We start from the raw sequence: 25,080 nt of genomic DNA, 5'->3' as shown, positions 1-25,080 counted from the left end.
TATATAAGTGATGGATATTATAAGGAAAGAGTGAATACTCTTATAGTCTTATATCAAGACGGACACCTTGTTTATGTTTAGAAACTGATCCATCTTTTACCAATTTATTATTTAATCCTTTAAATACTTATTTATTCATCCCTTTAACCAGACACATGCTTCTCACGTTGAGTTTAAAGTCTTACAGTTCAATATCTCTAATTAATTTAGTTTTCGAGGAATTAATTATGCCTGTACCTTGAATAAACACTAAAACTTTCGTGACAAGATTAACAAACTCAAGGGTTGTTAATAATGATTTCGGCGCAAATCGTCAAAATTAGGGGGCGGAAATTTGTTAAACGCATAGCATACATAGAATAAAGTAATCAAACTACATAACAAAACTAAAATTTTAACTGGTGGTCATTATCTCTTTGTTTGTGTCTCGCTCCCGGTGTCTGCATGCATGTGAGAGGTATCTATTAGTACTGGCTATAGTAGGGCCCCCATGGACCCATTTCTCTAATGGCTGTGTATGTAAAAGAGAAGAAGCTTATTCCGTCAGTTTTTTTAAGCTCCTTGTTTCTGTTCTGAGCAAGTCAAAAAAGGAGGACATGATATATATACACCTAACCTAATCAACCTCACCCCCAAGTAGAAAAAGAATAACCCGGCAAATAATTTGCTTTTAATGTGCAATGAACCCATACCATGGTGATAACTCATAAGAGAGCGCAAACTGTACTAGAGTGGCAACAATGTACATGTACATACCCAACTTCAGTCACACGTTGAAATTGTTCTTCCTCAATCAATTAAACTAAGTGGTCAAGGTTCGATTAGCTGATGATTTTTTTCTTAAAAGTTAGCTACTCTGACAAGAACCGAATTATTTTTTCCATCCAAATCAGGTTTATCTCAGTTGTTGGACAATCAAAAGCTATGATTTTCAAAAAAATTGTCATTTCTTAAAAATGTTAGAAACACAAGGCCGGGTAGTATTTAGTTGCTCTTTCAACCACCCACCTTATGAATTAATTAATTGATGAGAAGTTATTTCAAATTAATAAGTGATTTAGAATTGAAATATGAAATACTCGTAATTTGATTTTTTGCAATATGACCTCTATAAAAAAATCTAGGTTCTCTCCCTCTAGGATATCACCGCACCGCTATGCTATATTACAAAAGTAGCACCATGCATTGCATGCCTCCACCAACCCATGTTCAATGGCCAGTCTTTTTCCCAAAGGTTAAAAGCTTATTCTTAGTTTGTCCACTACATGACAGATTTAAATCTGGCACGCTTAATGTCCCGTAGTCAATCCTTTTGCACATTCTTTGACAATTCGGATGATGAGGTACACCAAACTGTATTCACTTTTGCCCTGCTTCGTTCCCTTGCTTGACCACTTCACCATTTAATTTTACATCTCAATCCCTTTATGCTTTTTTCCCCCCCTTCAATTAGTTCTTTGTATGTACGTAGTTTCCTAATCTATATCCCACATTAAAAGGACTTTAATTTCAAAATATGTGGGTTAATCCATTCAGCTAGCATCTTCGTGGATCTAACTTTTTTTATATTCCAAACAGAACAAATAAAATATATTAATTACAGACATTTTTTTATATAAAATTACTTCAGAGATCACACTCTAACTAATAATATTAAATAATTATCGCTAGAACCAATGTTCAACAAGCATTAAGAGGAATTATTTGGATCATACGTTGTTTTTTGTTTTAACGAGTCAGCTCATCTCCAATCTCTCCCTAATTTGCTATGAAATATATTGCTAGCAATTATATACATATACTATCATTTTCCACAACTGAAAGACGTAGTGAGAAGTGGTATTGAATCTTCCTAGTTTGACCACATTATGTGTGGTACATAAAGTAGTTAATGGGTAACATCATTTATTATAATTGTATGTGTTGGGACCACGCATAAATATAAGCGACTCTCAAATCTCCACCTCTCCCCCACCACGATCCATTCCCCCACACAAAAATTTAAAAGAATGGAAATAATGAAAACAAAACATGAAAAGGAAAGGATGTTAGAAATTTAAATTTTTAGCTTCGAGTCATCAATTTCGCTTATGAATTTTCTGCGGCATTTATCATGGTTCTGTGAAGCTTTTCTGTTCATTGAAGTCCACTGTGGTTCATAAGGTTCAACAGTACGTGAGGTGGATTCACTGGATTGGATGGGCATGATACTTTATTAATATAGTTATTTTAAAAAAATGTAAATAGTAGTATTACATTGCTTGACATTAGCTAACTTGTGTTTGAATAATTTATAAACAAACTACTAGTAAGAGAATATTAGGCTTGGATGTACAATATTGGGTCAAGTTAGTCTGTTTCAGTGTAAATCCATCAATTTTCTAACTTGCATGCATGATATTGGGATTTGTGGGCATTTTATTAATATGCTTTAATTGCAGTATTTTTTTTTTCAAGTAGGTGTAACTTTTTATTTAATAAGTCTTATTTATAATTTTATAATTTTTACTGAAATGAATAAAGAAAATATTAGAAAGTGTATTACTAACATTTATTTATTTTTGATAAAAGATATTATATTGAATTTCCTTTTCATGTGTTTCATTTTTACTAAGCATGAATCGAAAAATCAATTAATAATTGTATTCGCATTACATGTGATTTTGCATTGAAGAATGACCCTTGAAGCTTAAGCAAACACACACTTTGCCATATATGTTAATTTCTATGTTTGAATCCAGAATTTAAAAAGTGTTTATTGTGTTTTAAATATGGGCAAATCACTTATTTGTCTCTGACAGTGTTAAATGCAATAACCTTAACATGCTTTTTGGATGACATTTTTAATGTACGTACGTTCCAAATTTTAGCCAAATTCCGAAAAGACGCAGAAGCTACATATCTAAACACACGATTAGTTCTTTAAACTAAGAAAATTCAAAAGGTTTATGAAATGGTAACGTGCCAATCATATTACTCCAGCTGTTATAAATAATGTGAATTAAGGGATAATATAATAACATAATTTCAGAAACCAAAATGATAGATAGTAGTTAAATTTGTAGATTTAAATAAAACGAGTAGCAATTTCAAGGTTTTGATTAAAATATTTTTAGTTTGATGGACTTGTATATGACAAGTCATATTACAATTCTTAACACATCTAAAGACAAAGGAAAGTGATTTATCCTTTAAATATTGACGGGTTAGGACGCTCTTCGGTTTTTAGCTAGCTCTCTGCCTCTAGGTCTCTTTTCTTGCACTTTTTCTTTCCTTTTCTTGGCTGTCACATTTTTTCCCCTTGGCTATTCTGCTACCTTTGGAGACTTGTGTATTATGTAGATAAATATTTGAGGTGAATGCAATGTCACATTTCTCCATCTTCTTAAATTCGTAACTTGGTGTTAGTTTATGGTTATAACGCCTGATTCATGGACCAATGGTGAAGAGGACCACTCCTCCTGTCATCCAAGGACTACTCTATTAACCTTTGTCTATTGGGGACCATTTCTGGTGATATTGACTTCTTCGTAATAAGCCCTGCACTAGATTCACTTCCAAAGTGAAAGCTCAACTTTTTTCCACAATCGCATTTCCAGTTTTGTTCACTAATTTTGTTTCCATCTGACTCGGATTGAATGAATGGCCTAGGCCATCATTTTGTTCTTAAATCATATAGGTTGCTTTAACGAGAATAACCAAAATAACATTTGGGATTTTAATATAATCCTACATAGATTTGCTTGAACATAAGTTCCATTTTTTGTTTTATTTTCTCTTTTTAGTCTTGGGGGCCAAGTACAACAACTGTTTGATATTAATTGGAAAACCCGAAGTGCCGCCATAAATCTTTGTTGGTACGATGTGGGATGGATGGACGTCAAGAACCTTCGCTTTCCTTTTCTCAACTCTCTCATGGATCTTCTTTTTTAATTGAAGTGGGTCATTGCCAAGTCTAAAAACACTTAATGAGCGTTTATATTTTATTTGCTCCTTACACATCCTTTTCACTATCCATGAATCTCTCTCTCTCTTTTTATTGAACGAAGTGGTGAGGATGACAAGCATGCCATAGTAGATTAGTAGTCAAGTTGATTGATAGTAAGTTCTGGAAAAGTCGAAAGTTTATGCAATTTCAAGTCTTCAACCAACACCGAAGGTCCATTATAATTTCTTAATAGACCTATCTGCTGCTCATACCATTGAACATTTCATGGAGAACACAACGAGAAGGTAAAAAAATATAAATGAATATGTTAAAGTAAGAGTTATAGTTTCATTCTTTTGTATAAACTGTTATTATTAGTTAAGTTAAAATAACATAAAATATAAAATGATAGATTATACAACAAAAAATGGTGATGGATTTGTTACTTAAATAAGAAAAGTAGCATTTTAATTAGTATCACCGGTAATTAAACTCATTGCCTGACTATGAAATTCATTATGCATTCGATTGCTTAAAAATGTTGAGTGAATGATTTTTTTTTTTATATAAAAACCAATATATATTCTTTCACTTGTTTGTAAAAGCACACCAAAAAAGATTTAAAGTCCAGAGCTAATGGGCCTGCGTAGGTCCATTAAGTTTAATTTTTTCAATGGACCCATAATGACTTCGGTGTAAAATGTGGGCCGGAGATGGCGCACCTGCCTGACAGACAGAGCTTCAATTCAATGTCATGAAACCCTAATTGACTTGGCCGTTAATTGCAATTCGCAATCGTTGCGAGTTGAAAGACTCAGATTGGAGAAATTTCTCTTTTATTTTGCATTTTTCATGGCAAGAGTTGTATTTTGTTGCAAATGAATTGGATTATGAAATCTAGAAAGGAAGGAGGGGATTTTGTTTTGTTTAAAATAAAAGAGTGAGTCGAATTTTGAGGAGTAGCTGGTGATGAATGAATTATTGGCACGAGCTGCGACAACATTTCTGCGCACCGTGTATTGCTACACGGGTTGTTATTGCGATTTGCGATGAAAAATGTGCCAAAATGCTAATCTGAGGCTCTCTCTCTTTTCATTTTAGGTTTTTGTTCTCTCTTTTATCGTTTCACAAGCACTTACGATTTTCTTTCTTTCCCCAAATTATTGATTCGGATTGCAGACTCTTGGCTCTGCATTTCCTAGGATCCATTTCATTCTCAATGAATCGGGAATGAATTTTTGAAACTCTGAATTGAAAATATTTATCAGTGAAAAAAGTTTATTTCTTCGAAAAAAAATTTAAAAAAAATATCAAAGCTCTTTTTCAAATTTCCCCCCTTTCAAGTAAGAGCCCGTCACAAACTCACTGACAAAAAAAAGGGGGCCAATATCAAGGGCCTTTAGCTCAACAAAATAACTGCACATAATTCAAAAGGGTATTCCTATTAGCACTACCACTTCTACCCATGTGGGTGCCTTTTAGACTTATTCCAAAATATCTCCTTGAAAAAATGCACTAACATAATCCTGATTTTGTTGGACAATGGAAATACACAATGGAATTGTGTTTAAAATGACAAGCTTAATATGATTTTAGTAAAGAAATAAACATTAAGATACACGATCAAAAGTGTTAATAGCGTAATTTTTAAACGACTCTTACTATTTTTTAAAATAATTGATTATTTTAAATATAAAATTAACTGCAATAAGTATTTTAATTGATATTGTGTGTCAGAATTCAAAATTTAACAATCACACTAAAAAAATAGGATTGGGAAAGTTTACATCTCATCATTCAATTTATCTTTTAAAAAATATCTTTAATTTGATATAGTACATCCAAATTCAAAATTAAAGTGGAATTGATTTTTATACATCCCAAAGTTCCTAAAAAGTAAAAACACTTTCGAAAATTGAGATTATTAGGACACAACTTAAGAATAGAGATTTAGATTTATACTATAATAGTGAATTTATTTTAAATTTTTATTACAAAAATTTATTTGTGTTAGGATTTATATTTCAAATGTGAGCTGATATGAATTAACTTTGTTTCAATGATAAAGTAGAATTGTGTTTGAAGCGTAAATACAATTATATTTTTAAATTTTTATGATTCATATATAAAAAATTAATTCTATTCGACGAAATTGTGTAATTTTTTCCTCAATATTACTTATTTTGACTGCAAACTCAATTTTTTTCATGGTAAAAAAATAAAAATTACAAAAGTAAAATTAACATTGTTAAGATTCTTTATGCCAAAAGGTACTTTTGTGCTTAAAAGTTAAAACATATATAAGATATAAATAAAACGTGTCATATTATTTATGTTTCAAAAACAATAAACTAGTTTGTAACTAAGATCTATAGTGTCTATCTATCCATCTATAATTCTATATACTCTTTTCTTAAAATTATTTATCTTCATCCAAAACATGGATTTTGAAATATCTAAAAATTAACAAAACACTAAAACTTACTGTTAAACATGATTCTTAATTCACTTCTACTCGAATAAGTTATAAATGTATGCTATACATTACGCAAATCATAATGACATACGTAACTTATTTGAAATTGAAAGGGATATTTATCGAGCAACTGTTCTCCCTAGCAACATATATATGTTCTTAATTTAATCTTGGTTTGATTCGTAGGTTTGAAAGGTAGCTAAGCATGGAATTGACTTACAGTTTTGGCTTATTTGTAAAACGTGCAGTTCTATCTATCACTTAGCCAAGAAGGGAAGTTGTACATGTTGAAAGTTACATCATCTAAATAGGAGCCACCTTTGTAGCATTGTGTTCATAAAAGCACACATCATATAGAAGGAGCAGGTGGAATATGTTTGAAACCCAAGCTTTCTATTTTTTCGAATCAAACTTCAGTAGTCGTTTATTCGTTTCTCGGTGAGTGTGGTGTTCGGTGTTGCAGAGGTAGCCAATTAACATGGGACCTGGTGGACCAGGGGGTCCTGGGCCTGGTGGACCTGGTGGACCTGGTTGGGGTCCTGGGCCTGGTGGGCCAGGCTGGGGTCCAGGCCCGGGAGGACCTGGTTTCTTTGGTTCTGGTGGGTTTTTCGGTGGATGTGCAGATGGCCTATGCAACGTTGTATCTTCATGGTGAGTAACATTTTATTTTTGAAAAAAAGGTTTAATTACCTTTCTCATCCTTATAATTGAGAGAATTTATCTTCTTAGTTCTAATAGTTTAACACATTTTATTTGGGCTATTATATAATTGTAATTTTTTTATCCTTTCTTGCCGTCAAATATCGTCTAATACATTTGAGATGAATGTTGTTCATGCCTGCAGTATCAAATGGCGTCCGTCTAAACTTGATGTGGGAACTAAAAGAGTTAAAAAGTTGTAACTATAGAAATTAAAATGAAATAGGAAAATTCTTGTAGTAACTACAGAAAAGCAAAAGAGTAATTAAACCTAAAAAAAATTCGGTGCATAACATGATGAAACTTTGGCCGTGCATATTTATTAATCAATAATGATTTCACATGTTGGAGCTGATTTCTAAATTTTATTTCATGGTAACTGGGAAATGCAGCTTCTACTGCTTGTGCTGTTGTTGGTTGTTCCGAGATTGTTTTGGTGGTCGACGCGGCCCAGGCCCAGGCATGCCACCTCCTTTCTAACAACAGGCACATTTTCACTGTTACAGTGTTATTAATTTGGATTAGAAGAGTTGAAGATTTACGTGCTGCCCATGATTGTCAAGCCATATATGTCCATTGTTCATTTAGAGGGTTAGGTTATTTGTATTCAATTCCAGTTTTTATGCTTTGGCTGAGTCGAAAGTCGTTGTTTAGCTATGTAATGTGAGACTATGTTATTGTTCATTACTATTTAAAGAATTTTAGTAATGTCGACGATCATGATTTTGAGTTCTTTGCTTTGATTGTTGAGAAAGATTTTGAAGCTACTTTTTCTTATTCAATTTTGAAGCTACTTTATCTCTAAAATTTGGTCTTCTTTTCTCTCTCTTTTTTGGTCCTCTTAATTTGAACATTGAATGAATATGAAGAATGTTTATATTATAGATAAATCTATTAACTTTTATAATCATTATCTTAAAAGTTATCTTAAATCACATTACACTAATAATACAAGAAATTTCTATTAAAAAAATACATGAAAAATGAACTCTTCTTTCTTTTGCCACTAATTTCACTTGTTAATAGATTTCTTTTTTAGTAACTATCGATCACTTGAAATACAAACGTAATGGCAGAACAATAGTGCGATTTATGTGCTATTTGTGGTGGTCAAGAGCCTTCATCGTGGTTTGTCTCACAATAAAAGTGAAATATGGGGGGAATGATAATTGGCTAGATGATCATAATCTTGCCTTCGATTTACCCTAGACTATTTGTCCTATCCCTTCAACAACAAGCAACTATTCACAACATGGGAAGATGGGAGAACGGAGAATGGAAATGGGATTTGAGATGGAGGAGAACGTGATTTGTATGGGAGGAGGTCCTAAAAGAAGAGCTACAGAGAAAACTAAAAGCAACGTACAGGGAGGGGTGTGAACATAGGCGGTTTCAAGGCCCGGCTACCCTGGGCAATTGCCCAGGCTCTGGCCCAAATTCATATCAGAAAACACCACTTCTTCGGGGTCCCCAATTTTATTGAGAAAAGCAGGACAAGACACACATGAGAATGTGTAGTTGATAACAGAGAAAGAGAGAGAGAGAGAAAGTATGGATCTAAGAACGAAGGGGTTTGAAGGAAGTGAGATTCCTGAAATGGAGCCAAGGCTTCTCCAGCACGGTGGCTTGGTAACTGGCCGTGGTGGATCCATTCTTGACCTTGAGGACCAGGCGGTAGTTGGTGCCGGCCACGACCTGAGTCTCGCCCTTTGATACCTTGACCAGCGTCAGCTTTGCCCCAGAACGCTTGTCGTACTCGCTCACCGCGTAGTTCGCGATCTCCGCCACGTGGCTGTCGTTCACGTCCTTGATGGGGCTCCAGCCGCCCAGCGCAGATTCCGACCGCCGGGCAGCGTAGGAGACCAAGACGAGGGAGAGGAGAAGGAGACAGTGGTGTCTCATTTTGAATCAAACGCTGGATCCTAAATTTGTGTCGCAAGGGATGGGGCTGGTTGTTGCTGCTATTTATAGCATTGGAAAAACGCGGTTAACGGGCTTGTCCTGAGTATTCTCGTTTGGGCTAGCGCATGTTTGCCCTTCTGCTTCCTAGATATTGCGGCTGAAACACGCGTTCCTGTCCCCGCTTTTTTAAAACGTTAAATAGTGTGTTAAGGAATCAAAGCTGGTAACAATTTATAATATAAAAAACATAGCTGCACGTCAATCTCTAATTAAATCCTACAAATATTAAGGTGAGTGGGTGAATTTGTTACAAATTTAATAACAATTAACTTTAAAACATAAGTTTATAATCAATTCAAAATCCAATATACTAAAATTTATTTAGTAAATTTTTAGTCACATCTTCAATTACCTATATAAGCTATTATTTCATAAATATACAGCACAATGAGAAAATCATAAATTCAATTATTAAAAAAAATATTTATACCTGCATAGTTTTACCAAATACACCTATTTTCTACTTCTAAGTTTACTCTTTATAACTCGTACATGTATAGGATAACTACCAAACCCACCTAAAAATTATTAAGTAAAAAACACGACACGAAACACACGAAATTTAAATAAAGGGCTGGGATCACTACAATTCTTTTTTTTAAGAGGGCCATAATCTTCTTTTAAATAAATATTAATTAAGAATTAAGATAATGCATAAATAGATTTAGGACAGAAATCAGCGCATTCGTGCTAAAATACAAAAATTAATTGGAGAAAAAATCAATTTCCTAGCAACCAAGAGTTTTCCTTCGTCAATGATGTCCCTTATTGTGAGTATCATTGTTTGTTCCAAAAACAATAGTTCCTGCAACAGCAAAACTTAAAACGATAGAATTCCTTTCAACCAAATGATTTTCTCAAAGCATTTGTTTACTAGAACAGAGATTGTAATTTGTAGGCAATTCACCCAGTGATGGCATGAGAAGAGACAGCACAACAATCCCAACAACTTTGAGTGGTACGCCAACTTTGAACATGTCTTTAATTTCTATGTGTCCAGTGGCAAAGCCAACTACATTTGATGGTGTTGAAGTTGGAAGCCAGAAAGCAAACTCGGTTGCTATTCCTCCAGGGATTATAAGAATAAGAGGGTGCACATGCATAGTTCCTGCTATGTGATAAAGAAGTGGGACAAGAAGGGTGGCAGTAGCAGCATTAGAGGTGATGAACTCAGTAACAATGCTACATATTAGACTAACAACAGTAACGGTGAATTTGCTATCTTTAAATTTTTGCCCAGGCTTTATAATTTTTCTGGCTCCGCCACTGGGTGTGAACGATGAAATGTTTTGTGAGATATTGTGTTTGAAAGTCGCTCCAAAAGTACAATGTTTTATTTGAAGAGCCTTAGACAATAGCTTACCATCTGGCTTAAACTTGATGAGGATCGAGAAAGGTGTCTCTGCCATCATCTCTGTGGCCCCTTTGTCTTTGGACCGGTGAATCCTTTGACCACGTACCAGGTCTGGTGGTTTTGCTTTGAGTGGCTGGGAGAATCTACTGTCTTGCCGGATATAGCTGATGTGCATTTCAAGCAACATAACGGATCTCTATCATCTACAAGAGGGGGCATGATTAGGAAGATTTTGTGGGCTTCTACTGCATGGAATATGTGGAAGATTAGAAATAATTGTGTATTCAAAGAAGGCATATTTGATCTGCAGAAAAGCCATCCAAGATATCAAATTCTTCTCTTGGTTCTGGCTGAAAAACTTGATGGGTTCATTCATGCAGTGGCACTTGAACACCAAAGCTTGTATTCGGGAAGCAATACACGAATGTTGAATCTTGCTGATCCTTGAACATTTCCTTTGATGTTTGAGCCTGTCATGTGTGCTGGCATTTTCTTGTGATGGTAACCTCGTCATTCAGTTATGGTTGGTATGCTCCTCAACATGCAAGGAACACCATTTACGAGGCCGCGGTTATTGGAATCTGTTTTGCAGTGGCTTGTCTTTGCATTTATTATTGTTATATTTGATGCAGTCTCGGGAGACCTTGCTAGAGCTGCTACTGGTGCTTCACAGTTCAATATACTATCTTTTTGTTGCCTTATATAGAATAGGTAGAGTGGTTATCATATACTTACATCTTTTTCATGTTAATATGTGTTAACCATGAGGGGTATATGGTATACATGTGTATTGATCCCCACACACTCTTGTATATGTCTGGGCATCGTTTGTGCCTTTTACATATTATATATTAAATTGGCTTTGTTTAAAAAAAAAAACACATTATTTTGATCAAGACATTTCAGTAAATTTTAATTTTTTTTATTAAATGAAAAAATTATTTATTTTGATTATTTTCCTTTCTTTTATTTTTAATATATTTATTATTTTTTTATTATTTTTTTAAATAAATCATGATTTTATTATATTTTTATAATTTTATATTTTTTAAGTTATTTCAATAACTAGTTTTGATAGACATAAATAGTTTTTCAACTAATTTTCTCTAATATAACCGGATTATTACATCTATTAATTGTTTTGTAGGAAAAAAATAACTAATCTAATCTAGCATAAAACACTATTTTTTTGGGACTTTTGTTCCTTTCTTGGTTCAACAAAACAGTTGAACGACTCTGGCTATAAGAGTCTTAGGTCTTCAATTTTTTTAGGATCTCAATATTTTTATACATTTTTTAATAAAATATTTTTTACTAATTTTAATTACTAAATGATAAATTATGTTATAGAATGATATATTATTTAGTATTATTTTTATCAATAAGATCACAAATATTAAATATAGATGTAAGTATTATAAATAATTTAAGTGTAATTTTTTTATTTATTTAAAAAGTTAAGAAAATTATTTATATCTATTTTGGACCCTATCTCTTCCCTCCTAAAAATATATTATTAACATTAATATAAAAATATTATACTATAATTAAAGTATTATATTATATTAAAATATTATTTTTTAAAATATGTATCATTTCTAGAATATTATTAATAGCACTTATAACTATAATTATTATTGAAAAAAAGTAAAACTAAAATTATTTAAATTTTATATAATATTACCCATGTTAAAAATAGGTTAATTAAATTTGTCGTTTTATATACTAAAATAAAATATTATAAATATTTACATATTAAATTTTTATAAATATATAATAAATAAATAAAATATTATTGTTAGTTGTAAGTTATCCGTTAGATTTTTTCTTTTTAAAATTTAATTAAAAAATAGACTTTTTTAAGGTTTGCTGCTTAAGCAAGTGTTGGGAGAGAGAATAGTGTCAAGTTGATCACCAAAGAAAGTAAATTTTCATCCTCAAAAAGAAAAGAAATGAAAGAATGAAATTTTTTATATATTTATTAGTTGTTATATATGTACGTATATTAATCTTTTTACATATTAAAAAAGTAAATATATTTTCATAAAGAAAAATATTCTGAATATATTTGTGTTTGAGACTTTCTGATAGAAAAAAATAATTATTTTTTTATGATTAAGATTTTTTAACTTTCAATGTAATTGTATTTAAGATGTTTAATACTTATCACTCTAACTATAAACACGAATTTAAGTAATTGTGATATTTGTTTACAGCAAGTGATTCTGATATTAATATTTTTTATTTCTAGCTAAAAATATAAGTTTCTTTTTTATTTATCACACACACATACACTCCAAAGGAACGTTGACATTCTTTGTGGAATATAATTGACCAACTGATTCCTTCAATCACGCATAATTTGGGCGAGTACAAGTTTTTCCAAAATCCTGAATGCAATTCCGAAATGGAAATTAAAAGTCAATATTCTTTTTATTCTTTATTTTTTTAAAAATTTAAGATTTATTTTAATTATTTATCTTTTTTTGTTTAATTTTAAATCTTTTGATCCATTTAAGATTAACATCCTTAATTATTTAAGAATGACTTTTCTAAATGAAGCGAAAAAAGGAGAAAAAACAGAAGAAAAAAATATTTTTAAATGATTAACAACGTTAATTGTAAATAGATAAAATAATTAAATTGAAAAAAATAAAAAATGAAACTGAAAAAAAAGATAAATGACGAAATAATTCTTAAAAAAAATAAACTGTTAAAAAAATTAAATTAAAATTTTTAAAAATAAAAGAGTAAATTGAAAAAAAAATCCCATAAATCATTTAGCCAGAATTAAAATAGCAGCGTGCGTACTAGAAGTTTGTCTGTGACCGTTGCACCAGAAACTTTTCTTTTGTAATTGTAGTGCACGCTCCATCACGTTTCTAAGTCTAGTCCATGATCCAACACCCAGATCTACTCAATTTCATGTATTTTCAAATATCATTTAATTATTATAAATACTAATCAATGTCCTTAAAACATTAGATAAATAATTAAAAAAAAGTTAAATTTTATTAAGATGGACAAAATTTGATTGTTCATAATTTTTTTTATCATCCACACAATAAATATTTTTTAAATTCTTTAATTAATATCCTAAATACACCTTATGATTACTTATTAGTACTATTAATTTATTATACACAAATGATGCTCTTATTATTTGGAATTGATTGGACTGATCATATTGATCAAACCATCTTATCTTATCATTAAAGAAAGAAAGGGTCTTAATCTACTAGTTTAAACAACAAGTAGTGGAAATTTCGGCTTTGAGCTCTACTCCGTATTAATGGGCCAAGGCGGAAGATTGGGCCCAAATAACAATACACGTGGAAGAATATGATAGGTGAAGAGTTGAGAATGAGACAAAAAAAATTCAAAAATCTTAAAGAACAGAACAGAACAAAACAGGGTATTTATGTTACAGCACTCCCTCTCAGCGACCCTTGAGTGGACGCTACTCCACCACAGTTGCAGAACAGCACAAACACAAGACAGAGCCAAGGAAAAAGACTCAGATTCAGCGTCAGTGTGTGATTCTGAGGCTGTTCAGTAGGGAAGATAAGTGAACACCTCAAAACAACTACCTAAATCAGGTACCTCTCTTCCTTCTTCGTTTCTAGATTCAGTTGTGCCATGGGTGTTGTAAAGTTGGAGTCTTTTGTCCCTTTGGTGAAGGTTTGCAGCATGTTAATCTACTAGGATAACCTCAAAACACTGAAATCTTGAATATGTACTTACTCCTAGTTCTTAAGTTATTGTACCTCATTTTTGTTTCTCTCTATTTTGAACTCTTTTGTCCTTTTCGTTCCTATCTCTGTTGATGTTTCCCCCTCCCCTTTCTTTCTGGCTTTCATTTTAGTTTTGGGGTTTTGAAAGTTGAATACTTCCTGTTGGAGATCTATAATACAACTAAAATACTTTATATAAGTGAGAGGCAATTTTTATGAGTTAGATTTGGAGGTTAAGTTGAAGCTAATTCCAAATTCTAATCGTTATCACTTATCAGAACCTATCTTATTAGTTATTGTTGCACCTATTGGGTCACGTGATATAGAGCCGTTATAGACATCCAATCTTACAAAAGAGAATAGAGGTATATAATCCTCAGTGAGACAGAGTATGTTGAAGATCCCAAGTTATTTGATAACTGATATGAATAAAATATAGTAGTTTATAAAAGTTATAAGTAAGGGGAAGTACACATAATACATATACTGTAATTGGCTAGCTTAGTAGTAGTTGTAGCATTGTTGAAATGACGGGAATGACCTTGCGGTATCACGGTAACTTGAGTGTTTGTGTGCTGTGTTGAAAATAACGAAGGGGCAGCAGGGTCGGTCTCTTAAGTATGTGGTCGATTCTTTGCTGCTACTAGTTGATAGTTATGCTTGTGCAATTTATGTTAGGGAGTCATGGTTCTTTATTGTTGTTTTTGTGTGTGTTTCTTTTTTCCATACACAGGCTCTTGAGGACAACCAAGAGAAGATGGCTGGAATGACGAACAATCAACCGTCACAGTGGTGGTGGCTTGAAAGCCACACCACCACTAATCGATCCCCATGGCTTCAATCCACTCTCTCTGGTATATGCATTTCCCTGTCAATTTGCTACATTTTTTTTTCTTCTACTATTGCCAAATGAAACGTTACCGTAGTAATAGAAAAACGAGGAACACTAGCACAAAAACATAAAAAGGTTATGGGAGCACCCTTCTGATTTGTCTGAGTTTTACTTTCCAAATTCTTTATCTTCTGTACCTTTTGCCCTTTGGATTTAGCCGTTGGAGCAACCCATGGGACCTTTTTGAGCACATTCTTTTTTCGGATTTGCTAAACCACTCCAATAAGAGCATCTCCAATATTGTACATTTTAGTGGGTCCTGTCATACCGTATAGATTTTAAAACATGATGGTAAGGACTTAAAGCTTGAATCTCACATATTATTTCACAAAATATTTTTTTAATCACAAGAATATCTTGTTTATGTAAAAATCGGTTCTTACCATTAAAAATCATGTCAGTCATTTCTGATGGTAAAAATGAATAAAAACGAGTTTTTAACCAGAACTTCCTCTAGACACAAGTTAAAGAATCAATTATAGAAATTTTTATTAGAAACCATATTGCGTACATCTTGGAAGTTATAGGGAAATACATTCTTTAATAGTTCATTTTAATTTCTTAACTAATTTCCTCATGACATTAGCGTATCATTTTGTCATTGTTTTAAAGGGCATTAACTCTAGAATGCTATTGTTGAAAATGACATATGGATTGAAAATTACAGTGAAAGTGTATTAATGATAATTTTTAATCCAGTAAAAGAAAAAAAAATCAATAAAAGCTTTTCTCTTTAATTTACATATTACATATATAACTAATAACATTGGACATCCCGTTCAATTTTTTCAATGGGCTCAAAATCAATTCGGTCTAAAATGTGGGCCGGAGAAAGAGAAGAAGCCCAATGTTGGCCTTTCTATATAAAAAGTCGCCCTGCCTCACAGACAGAACTTCAATTCAATGTCATGAAACCCTAATTGGCTTCGCTGTTAATTGCAATTCGCAATCTTTGCGAGTTGCGAGACTGAGAATTCAGAAATTTCTCTTTTGTTTTGCATTTTTCATGGCAAACGTTGTATTTTGTTGCAAATGAATTGGATTATGAAATCTAGAAAGGATGGAGGGGATTTTGCTTTGTTTTAAATAAAAGAAGAGTGAATCGAATTTTGAGGAGTAGCTGGTGATGAATGAATTATTGGCATGAGCTGCGACAACGTTTCTGCGCACCGTGTATTGTCACACGGGTTGTTGTTGCGATGAATAATGTGCCAAAATGCTAATCTGAGGCTCTCTCTCTCTTTTCATTTTAGGTTTTTGTTCTCTCTTTTATCGTTTCACAAGCTCTTCTTACGATTTTCTTTCTTTCCCCAAATTATTGATTCGGATTGCAGACTCGTGGCTCTGCATTTCCTAGGATCCATTTCATTCTAAATGAATCGCGAATGAATTTTTGAAACTCTGAATTGAAAATATTTATTAGTGAAAAAAATGTTATTTCTTGGAAAAAAAAATTTTAAAAATAGCATAGCTCTTTTTCAAATTCCCCCCTTTCAATTAAGAGCCCGTCACTAACTCACTGGCAAAAAAAAGGGGGGCCAATATCAAGGGTGTTTAGCCAAACAAACTGCTCATAATTCAAAAGGGTATTGCTATTGGCACATTTCCTTATTTAGAAGCTATCTTTGGAAGATGTAAAACCAAAGTTATTAGTTCTTTAAAACAAGTTGATCCTAAACGGCAATAAATTTATGTTTGATTGTCTGTTGTATGTTTGTTTCAGAGCTAAATGAGAAGACAAGGGCAATGTTAAAGTTAATTGAAGAAGATGCAGATTCCTTTGCTAAACGTGCAGAGATGTATTACAAGAAGCGACCAGAACTTGTGAGCATGGTTGAGGATTTCTACAGGGCACACCGCTCCCTAGCTGAGCGCTATGATCAAGTCAAGCCTGATACTACTGGAATTGGACACCTCATTACTGGGGGGTCACCTTTCGCTTCAGCAAAGTATCAGTTGGAGAAGTTGATGACTTTTTCAGATAACGGATATGATACCTATTCTGAGCATTGTGATGTGTACGAGTCTGAGGAATCTGAAGTTGATGATCCTGAGCAGGAGGAGGAGGAAGAAGAGGGGACCAAGTTTCTGCATAAAAGCACAAAAAAGGAGCAAGTTTTGTTTGTGGTTGCGGGTGATGTTGAAGTGATGAAGCTGAGGGATGAAATTAAGAGACTCAATGAAGAGAACAAGGCTCAAAGGGATCAAATCAAGCAGAAGGATACCATTTGTGATGAAGTAATGATGTTGAGGGAAGAAATAGAAAGGCTTAGAGATGAGAATGAGGCACAAAAGGAACGACTCAAGCAGAAGGATGAAGAGAAGATTGAGGTGATAAGACAGCTGAGTTTAGCAATAGATGTGCTGAAGCAGGAGAATGCAAAGATGAGAAACTACATTGCTAAGGAATCCACCAAGAAATGGAAGAACCCATTTGAGATCAACAAACTTGTGGAAGCATTTTCGGTGAAGTTGTTCAGTGGCACTCCAAAGAATCAGCCCGGTGTTGAGCTCTCTAGATGTGGTTAACAAAGTTAGCAGATTGAGTAATTATACACAACAATATTTATAAAGATGTCTATATTTATGTTAGGAACTTATGACCCAAAAAGCCTAGGCTTAAAATCTTTTATTTTATATATTATATGTTCCTTGGTTTTGAATCCTAGTGTGAGTACTTGTCATATTCATTATATTCTTTTGAATGTCCTTTCTTTAGCGAGTTGTATTACAACCAATTGTTACAAATTTGCATTTGTATTCCTTATAATATACGTTGTCCATTCCAATTCCCATCTGTCTTTTACATGCCTCTTAATTAACTATTTACTAATGGAAGTGTGTCCATTTGTACCAAGCAGAGCCATCAAAGTGATTTGTGGTCCTAGGGGAAACGGAAATAATTTTTTATTCTCCATCCTACTAAACAACTTTAAAATCATTTTCTTTTCTAGTTCTCTTTCTTCCTTAAAGTTTCTTTTCACTTTTTCTTTTGTTTCATTCTTTTTCTCTTAAATCAAACACAACTTGATCCTCTCTAATGATTAATTACATTAAAATAAAATTATTTTAAGAATACTTTTTTATATTAACTTTTATCAATATTTTTTCTCCATATTATTCATCTTAATACATATTTTAAATTTTTTTACATCTCAAAAATTTAATTTCTATACATTAACAATGTAATTTCTATACCAAAAAATTATATTTTACTTACAAGAATCAAATTAATATAAAAAAATTATGAGAAAGAAATTATACTTTTTAAGTTTTATAGTAACCTCAAATATATTTTACCCTATATATAATATTAAAAAAATAAAATAAAAAATAAATATGATAAAGTTAAGATAATTAAGAAGATAAGAACAAACAAAACAAGTAGGGAATAACGTGTAGGAAACTACATTGGTTTTACGACACGACTTGAATCACAAACTAATTTTATCTGAAATATCTCTTTCATAGAACGGAGAAAGACACGATGCAGGAAGCGACGAAGGTGATAATAATCGGTGCCGGAACTTCTGGTATCGCCACCGCCGGTTGCTTAACGAAGCAATCAATACCTTACATAATGCTCGAGAGAGAAGACTGTTTCGCTTCGCTGTGGCAGAAATACACCTACGATCGTCTCCACCTTCATTTGAGGAAGCAAGTTTGCGAGTTACCGCACTTACCGTTTCCCAAGTCTTACCCTCACTACGTGCCTCGGAAGCAGTTCATAGACTACTTGGGAAACTACGTTAACCACTTTGAGATCAAGCCTCTGTACCAGCGTGCAGTGGAGTTGGTGGAGTATGATGGATGGAAAGGGATTTGGAGAGTGAAGGCTCAGAATAGAAGATCTGGTGAGCTTGAGGAATACGCTGGAAAGTACCTGGTCGTGGCCAGTGGCGAAACCGCCGAGCCTCGTCTGCCTCAGATTCAAGGCTTGGAGAGTTTCAATGGAAAAGTGATTCACTCAACTGCCTACAAAAACGGGAACGAGTTTAAGAATAAACATGTTCTGGTTGTCGGATCTGGCAATTCCGGCATGGAGATTGCGCTAGACTTGTCCAATTTTGGTGCCAAACCTTCCATCATTGTTCGCAGCCCGGTGGGTACTTTCAATTTCTTTTTCTAGATTAAAATATGTTTTAATCTCTAATGTTGTTGTGTTTGGTTTAAAGAAAATAAACAATTTTTTTTTAATTAAAGTATGATTTAACATGATATCCATATAATTTCTTTTTGGTTTCTCTCATTTTTCCTCACCCAAACACAACCAAGGTTCTTATACTTTAATTAATTTGTTGGCGTATTCGTTGTTAGATTTTTAAGCTTGATAAGATTATTATGATGGTTATGTGTGCATGTAGGTTCATTTTCTTTCGAGGGATATGATGTATTATGCGTCGCTTATGCTGAATTACTTGTCGCTGAGTACGGTGGAGAAGGTGTTGGTGATGGTTAGCAAGGTTGTGTATGGAGATCTGAGTGAGTATGGGATACCGTATCCGAGTGAGGGGCCTTTCACCATGAAGATGAAGTATGCCAAGTTCCCAATCATCGATGTAGGAACTGTCAAGAAAATTAAATCTCGAGAGATACAGGTATACCACCTAATTTCTGGAGTTTGATGGTGTGAACAATTGATTTAGCCTAAACGAAAACACATGTAAAAGAACGAAGGAAAGGACCAAAACGACATTTAAGTCAAAAAAATAAATACATATGTTTTTAGTGTAAAAGCTTTTATATAGTTTCACTTTTGAGATATATAATTCTGAATAAAATAATAATAAATAAATAAATTATACTTTGTTTATGCAAATGTATTATTTATTTATATCATTATATATGATAAAATAGAATAGAATTGTCATCCCATTTTATGGTACACAATACAATAGAATGAAATACGGTCAAAATGGAGCAACGGGCTTCATAAATGTTACTTCCTCTTTTGCTCTGGTGGTGTTGCTAGGTGCATTCAGCATTGCTGGTGTATCCAATATTTTTTTAAAATACTAAAATTATCTTTATATTTTTTTGTATTTGTGATGGGTGTGTGTGAGGGTGGTCCATAAATCGTACGGATTAAGTTGATCCGTAAGGTTGATACAGATCAACTTGATTCGTAAGCCTTTTACGGAATAATAAGGATCAACTTGATCCATAAAAGTTTTGCTGATCAACTTGATCCGTAAAAAGCTTACGGATCAAGTTGATTTGTAAGGTTTCTACGGATCAAGTTGATCCATAAAAAGTTTACATATTAAGTTGATCCATAAAACTTTTATGGATCAACTTAAATGACTTACGAATCAAGGATATTTTCATCATTTTACCTTAAGTGTTGGGTGCATCTAGCGACACCCTTTGCTGTGTCTATCTGGCCCGTTTGGTTTAAAATTAAAAAGGTTAAAAAAAATAAAATTTCAACTGATTGGTTTAAAATTAAAGAGGTTAAGAAAAATAAAATTTCAACTGAAGAGACGTATGAGCTGAGGTTGATTAATTCTATTATATGTTATGTAGGTGTTGCCAGCTGAAATAAAGAGTATAAGAGGTAATGAAGTTTTGTTCCAGGATGGCAAATCGTACACATTCGACTCAATTGTTTTCTGTACAGGCTTCAAGAGATCAACTCAAAAGTGGCTTAAGGTATGTATCATATTGATATGCTATATGTGACAATATTGGCTACGTACGTACCCTTTAATGAATACACCATTATATTCCATCTAAATTAACCTATGTTCATACTTGTGGACAACTATCATGCAAGAAAGTTTAGAAAGACATGATAATATTAATTTGTTCTGTACAGGGGGGTGATGATCTTCTAAATGAGGATGGCTTTCCAAAAAACAGTTTCCCAAATCATTGGAAAGGTCGAAATGGTTTGTATTGTGTTGGGCTGTCAAGAAGGGGTTTCTTTGGAGCTAACATGGATGCCCAATTAGTAGCAAATGATATTGCCTCGTTAATTCCTCAAGAAGAAAGAGAAGGAATTTGTGTCATGTAATGATCTATTATCTATTATTGGTTGCAGAAACAGTATGTACATGACACTTTCTTCTTTTGGGGATATGAATTAGGTATGTTGTTTTAAATTACTTGTTGTGATTCTCGTAATGTGATATTATTATGGTAAGAAATTCATATATAATTTTGTTTCAATAATAAATTTTTTACTATTGTAGAAACTTACACTTTGAGGCTGAAGATTTACTCATATCGATACTGCAAATACTCATTCAATTTGAAAGAATTTGAGGCTGAAGATTTACTTGTAAAATTTAATAAGAATGAATGAGAATATGAGTACTATAGTATTCATGATATCCTATTACGTACCTCCCGGGCGCACACACAAATTAACACACATTGTTTGAGAAGTTTTGAAAAGTATCAACACACAAAAAAGGCTGTTTCAATAGTAACATATACCTTTATGAACTCATATTCTTATTTTAGGATAACAATTATTTTTATAAAACAAGGATAATAATTATAAGCAAAGGAAAGGAGTATATAGGATGAAATTAGTGTACAGATGTTTGCGTTGTAAACAAATTAGAAATTATTATAATTAAGTTTTAAATAAATATTATAAAAATTAATAATTTTATCATACATAATAATTTATAAGTAGGAGATAATATTAAAAATTTTGATACTACTAATTATATTTAAATGAAATTTCTAATTATTTTTTCTTATATATTATTTTTACATGTAATATATTCAAAGAAAAAAACAATTATACACTGACATAACTACTCAATTATAATTTACCATGATAAATTTGTCATCTTTTAAAATAATTTAATTCGATGATTATTTTGTGTTGTGAATATATAAGATTTAAACTTATATAATTATATATTTTTTATTCATAAAAATATCAATTATGAATGAATTTTTGTTTTAGATATATTTTATTTTTCTTGGTACCCGTGAGCTAGAAGTATACACCACCTTCCCTTATTATTTCATTACCATGATAGATAGTATATAATAAGAAAAATGATAATTATTGTTGTGAAGATATTGATTAAAAAATTTAAAGTAAAAATTATTATTAGAAGATAAAATTTTATATTATTTTTTTATACTTTTCTATAATTTAAACAATAAATATTTTTTTTAGTTGATTAACCAATACCAAAAACATCCTCTTCTCTTCATCTTCCCTTTCCTAACAACAAAACATGGATCCAGAAAAGCATTGAAGGAGAAAGAAGAATGCAGCAGGAGGGAATTAAGCAGAGAGTGATAATCGTGGGAGCAGGCCCATTAGGCCTCTCCGCCACAGCATGCTTACCTGTGGAAGAAATATTCCTACACCGCCTCCACCTCCACCTCAGGAAACAGTACTGCCAACTTCGGAAGAACGGTGGAGCTGGCGGAGGAGTACCGTGGGAGGTTTCTGGTGGTGGCCACTGGGGAAACGAACGAATGACCCTTTTGTGCCGGAGCTGGAAGGGCTGAGTGGCATGGAAATCGCCTTCCACCCTTGTCAACCATGGTGTCAAATGTTGGAATTTAATTTCAAATATAAGAATTCAATCAATCAGTTTTGATTCTGATAAACAATCATCAATCCTAATCACACATGTCCTATTCATGTAGAGAGAAAGTAGCTTACTTTGTATAAATGAAACCATAATCACTTATATTGTTATTGGTAACTCAACAACACATTTAATCATTATAATTTGATCCCTCGTCAAATTATAATATGATTAGTATCTATATAATTATATTTTATAATGTACATGTCATCAATCATATTTTTATATTAATTAGATCATTTTAATTTATTTTTTTTATTAATTATATAATAATCTCAACTCATTCAATTATAAATTATAAATATGTATGACCCAACATTACTAACAATCTAAGACCTCCATTTTCGTGAGAAGACCGATAATCCATTCATTCATCGCATATTCTTAATTAATGTTCTACGTCTTTAACTATAGAATTAGTTAAGCTCAAGCAAGGTTTGTTTTGCATGAGTCGTCAGCTAGCGTCTATTATAAGATAATAGATTAATTAAGTCTAATTGCAGTTTTTGTTTCCTTGTTTTCTTAATTTCTCCAAGTTCGTTCTTCAATTTGTGTTTTAAAAATATTTGATCTTACCATTTAAAAAAAAACATCAATAATATAAAATAATTTTACCCTATGATTCAATTACAAATTAAAAAAGTATTACTAAAACACTTCTCTTAACACACTTTTCCTATAACACAATGTATGATGAGTAAGAATTTATTGAAAATTATAAAAGAGATAATTATTATTATATAATAAATAAGATAAAAAAAAAGTTGTGATTTCAATAAATTTAAGTTAATCTTAAAGAGAGTGTGTTGCAAATATTTTTCTTAGAAATTATTATATATAATATATTTATTGAATTTTACAATTATTATAAAAATTATGTTGATGTGATTTCGATTGGTTAATAATATAAAAGTTTCTACACTGAAACAAAAAAGTTTTTACATGATAATACATTACCATTAAACAACTAATTTTGCTTATAAAAAATTCAACTCATGATTTAATTGTGCAATTTTGATTTTTGTTAGCATCTTGTAATATTTGATGGAGAGGTTGACATGGTACTCTAATGTATTATCATGTCAACACATTTATCATATTATTATTAGTATTAAATATAGAATGTTAAATAAATAAATTAATTAAATTGTACCATTAAAAAGGTGGGATCAATTTTTTTTTTTAAAAAAAAAGAGCTAAAAATGAGTAAAAAAACAATTAAAAAGTCATAAAGTCATATTTTCATGAGTTTAGTATAAAGTGTTTTCGACAACTTCTTAGTTTGACTTTTTTGTTCTCTCGTATTGGTTATGAATTAATATGGAAAAATAAAACTAGGCATATTTATAATTGTGATAATGGATTTGGTTAGATCTGTTGTTGACTTAAACGAGTTGTGGTTTGCTTGTTACGCGTTCTAATACAGTGCATATTAATGCAATAATGCAATGAACAGGTTCATTTTCTATCAAGGGAGATGGTAAGTTTGATACTTAGCACAATGGTTTACGGGGATGTGACCAAATATGGGCTTGCAAGGCCCAATGAGGGTCCCTTTTATATGAAGGTCAAGTATGGAAAGTATATCCAGTTATTGACGTTGCAACCTATAAAAAAATCAAGTCTGGAGAATTAAAGGTACGCTTTTAAAGATAACCTTTGGTTGGTGTAACATAGCTTTCACAAGTTCAAATCTCAATTAAAATTGCCAAATACCTGCATGGTTTGGTACCTTTTCTCCTTCCTTCATAAATCACTAGTATCTGTAATTTTGCATTTTTTTTTTGTTTTAAAGAAAATTTAAAATAAATCATCTTTCATACTTGATTTTTTTAATTTAAAGCATTCAAAGAATAAGGAAACTTTTCTAGTTATTAATTGTTTGCTTATTGTAATTTGAAATAGAATTCAAATAAAAGTCATGTGAATAATATTAGATAGAAAAATTCAATTTTTTTAATGTTGAGAAACTTTTTTATTACTTTTATACATTTTAGTAAATGTAAACTTACATGAATAACATTAAGATAAAGATAAATTAATTTTCATATTGATAAAAATTACTTTTAATTTATTAATAAAAATATTATGTTTTTTATTACTTACAAAATTTATAATTTAAAACTGAGCTGACATAAAAATAAGTCACATAAACATATGGAGAACAAGAAAGAACTTTTCTATCCTCACTCATTGTAAGTAAAAGTCAGGTTCAAAAGAGAGAAAACAGATCAAATAGATAGTGGACTAATTGAGATCAGCGTAAGAAATATAATATTATTATAGTATATTATTTTACTATTTTATTTTTAATCCTGTTAAAAATAATTAAAACCATGAATTATTTGTTAATTGAATGTTTTTTTATAATTTTACTAACTGAAATATGAGAGAGAGATGTATTAATTGAAATAAATTATAATTTAGTTTAATATAACTATATTATCAAAACCTAAGCTAACAATAA

The 25,080-nt window shown here is 31.7% G+C and overlaps 4 protein-coding genes across 8 annotated transcripts; 3 read left to right on the top strand and 1 right to left on the bottom strand.

Annotated features, from left to right (window-relative positions):
• The first annotated feature begins 6,735 nt into the window (after nucleotides 1-6,735).
• On the top strand, nucleotides 6,736-7,836 carry LOC100786484 (translation initiation factor IF-2). The gene is made up of 2 exons (XM_003554455.5): nucleotides 6,736-7,055; nucleotides 7,496-7,836. The coding sequence occupies exons 1-2, from the start codon at nucleotides 6,883-6,885 to the stop codon at nucleotides 7,581-7,583; spliced, it is 261 nt and encodes an 86-aa protein (XP_003554503.1). The 5' UTR covers nucleotides 6,736-6,882; the 3' UTR covers nucleotides 7,584-7,836.
• A 792-nt stretch (nucleotides 7,837-8,628) lies between these two features.
• Nucleotides 8,629-9,099, bottom strand: LOC100802909 (cysteine proteinase inhibitor 1). The gene has a single exon (XM_041012695.1). The coding sequence runs from the start codon at nucleotides 9,003-9,005 to the stop codon at nucleotides 8,661-8,663; it is 345 nt and encodes a 114-aa protein (XP_040868629.1). The 5' UTR covers nucleotides 9,006-9,099; the 3' UTR covers nucleotides 8,629-8,660.
• A 4,732-nt stretch (nucleotides 9,100-13,831) lies between these two features.
• On the top strand, nucleotides 13,832-17,708 carry LOC100783309 (protein NETWORKED 3A). 3 transcript variants are annotated; one of them, XM_003554449.5, is made up of 3 exons: nucleotides 13,832-14,018; nucleotides 14,887-15,007; nucleotides 16,769-17,708. In XM_003554449.5, exons 2-3 carry the CDS (start codon nucleotides 14,911-14,913, stop codon nucleotides 17,572-17,574), a joined length of 903 nt encoding a protein of 300 aa, XP_003554497.2. In that variant the 5' UTR covers nucleotides 13,832-14,018; nucleotides 14,887-14,910; the 3' UTR covers nucleotides 17,575-17,708. The 3 variants fall into 3 exon arrangements, with proteins under 3 accessions (XP_003554497.2, XP_014627559.1, XP_040868628.1); XM_014772073.3 differs by having other exon boundaries at nucleotides 14,017-14,155; XM_041012694.1 differs by lacking the exons at nucleotides 13,832-14,018; nucleotides 14,887-15,007 and adding an exon at nucleotides 16,309-16,679.
• A 715-nt stretch (nucleotides 17,709-18,423) lies between these two features.
• LOC100777958 (flavin-containing monooxygenase YUCCA10-like) lies at nucleotides 18,424-22,632 on the top strand. Of its 3 annotated transcripts, none has more exons than XR_419702.4 (5): nucleotides 18,424-19,147; nucleotides 19,410-19,643; nucleotides 20,572-20,697; nucleotides 20,864-21,134; nucleotides 21,240-21,380. XR_419702.4 is itself a non-coding variant. In NM_001254572.2 (4 exon segments), coding segments are annotated over 4 exon segments (1,173 nt in total). In that variant the 5' UTR covers nucleotides 18,444-18,532; the 3' UTR covers nucleotides 21,062-21,241.
• Nucleotides 22,633-25,080: the final 2,448 nt, after the last annotated feature.

The sequence above is a fragment of the Glycine max genome, chromosome 19 (genome assembly GCF_000004515.6).
Source record: "Glycine max cultivar Williams 82 chromosome 19, Glycine_max_v4.0, whole genome shotgun sequence".
In the NCBI taxonomy this organism is placed as follows: Eukaryota; Viridiplantae; Streptophyta; class Magnoliopsida; order Fabales; family Fabaceae; genus Glycine; species Glycine max.
The sequence above is the reverse complement of the archived record's forward strand: the minus strand, read 5'-3'. Positions and strand labels throughout refer to the sequence as shown.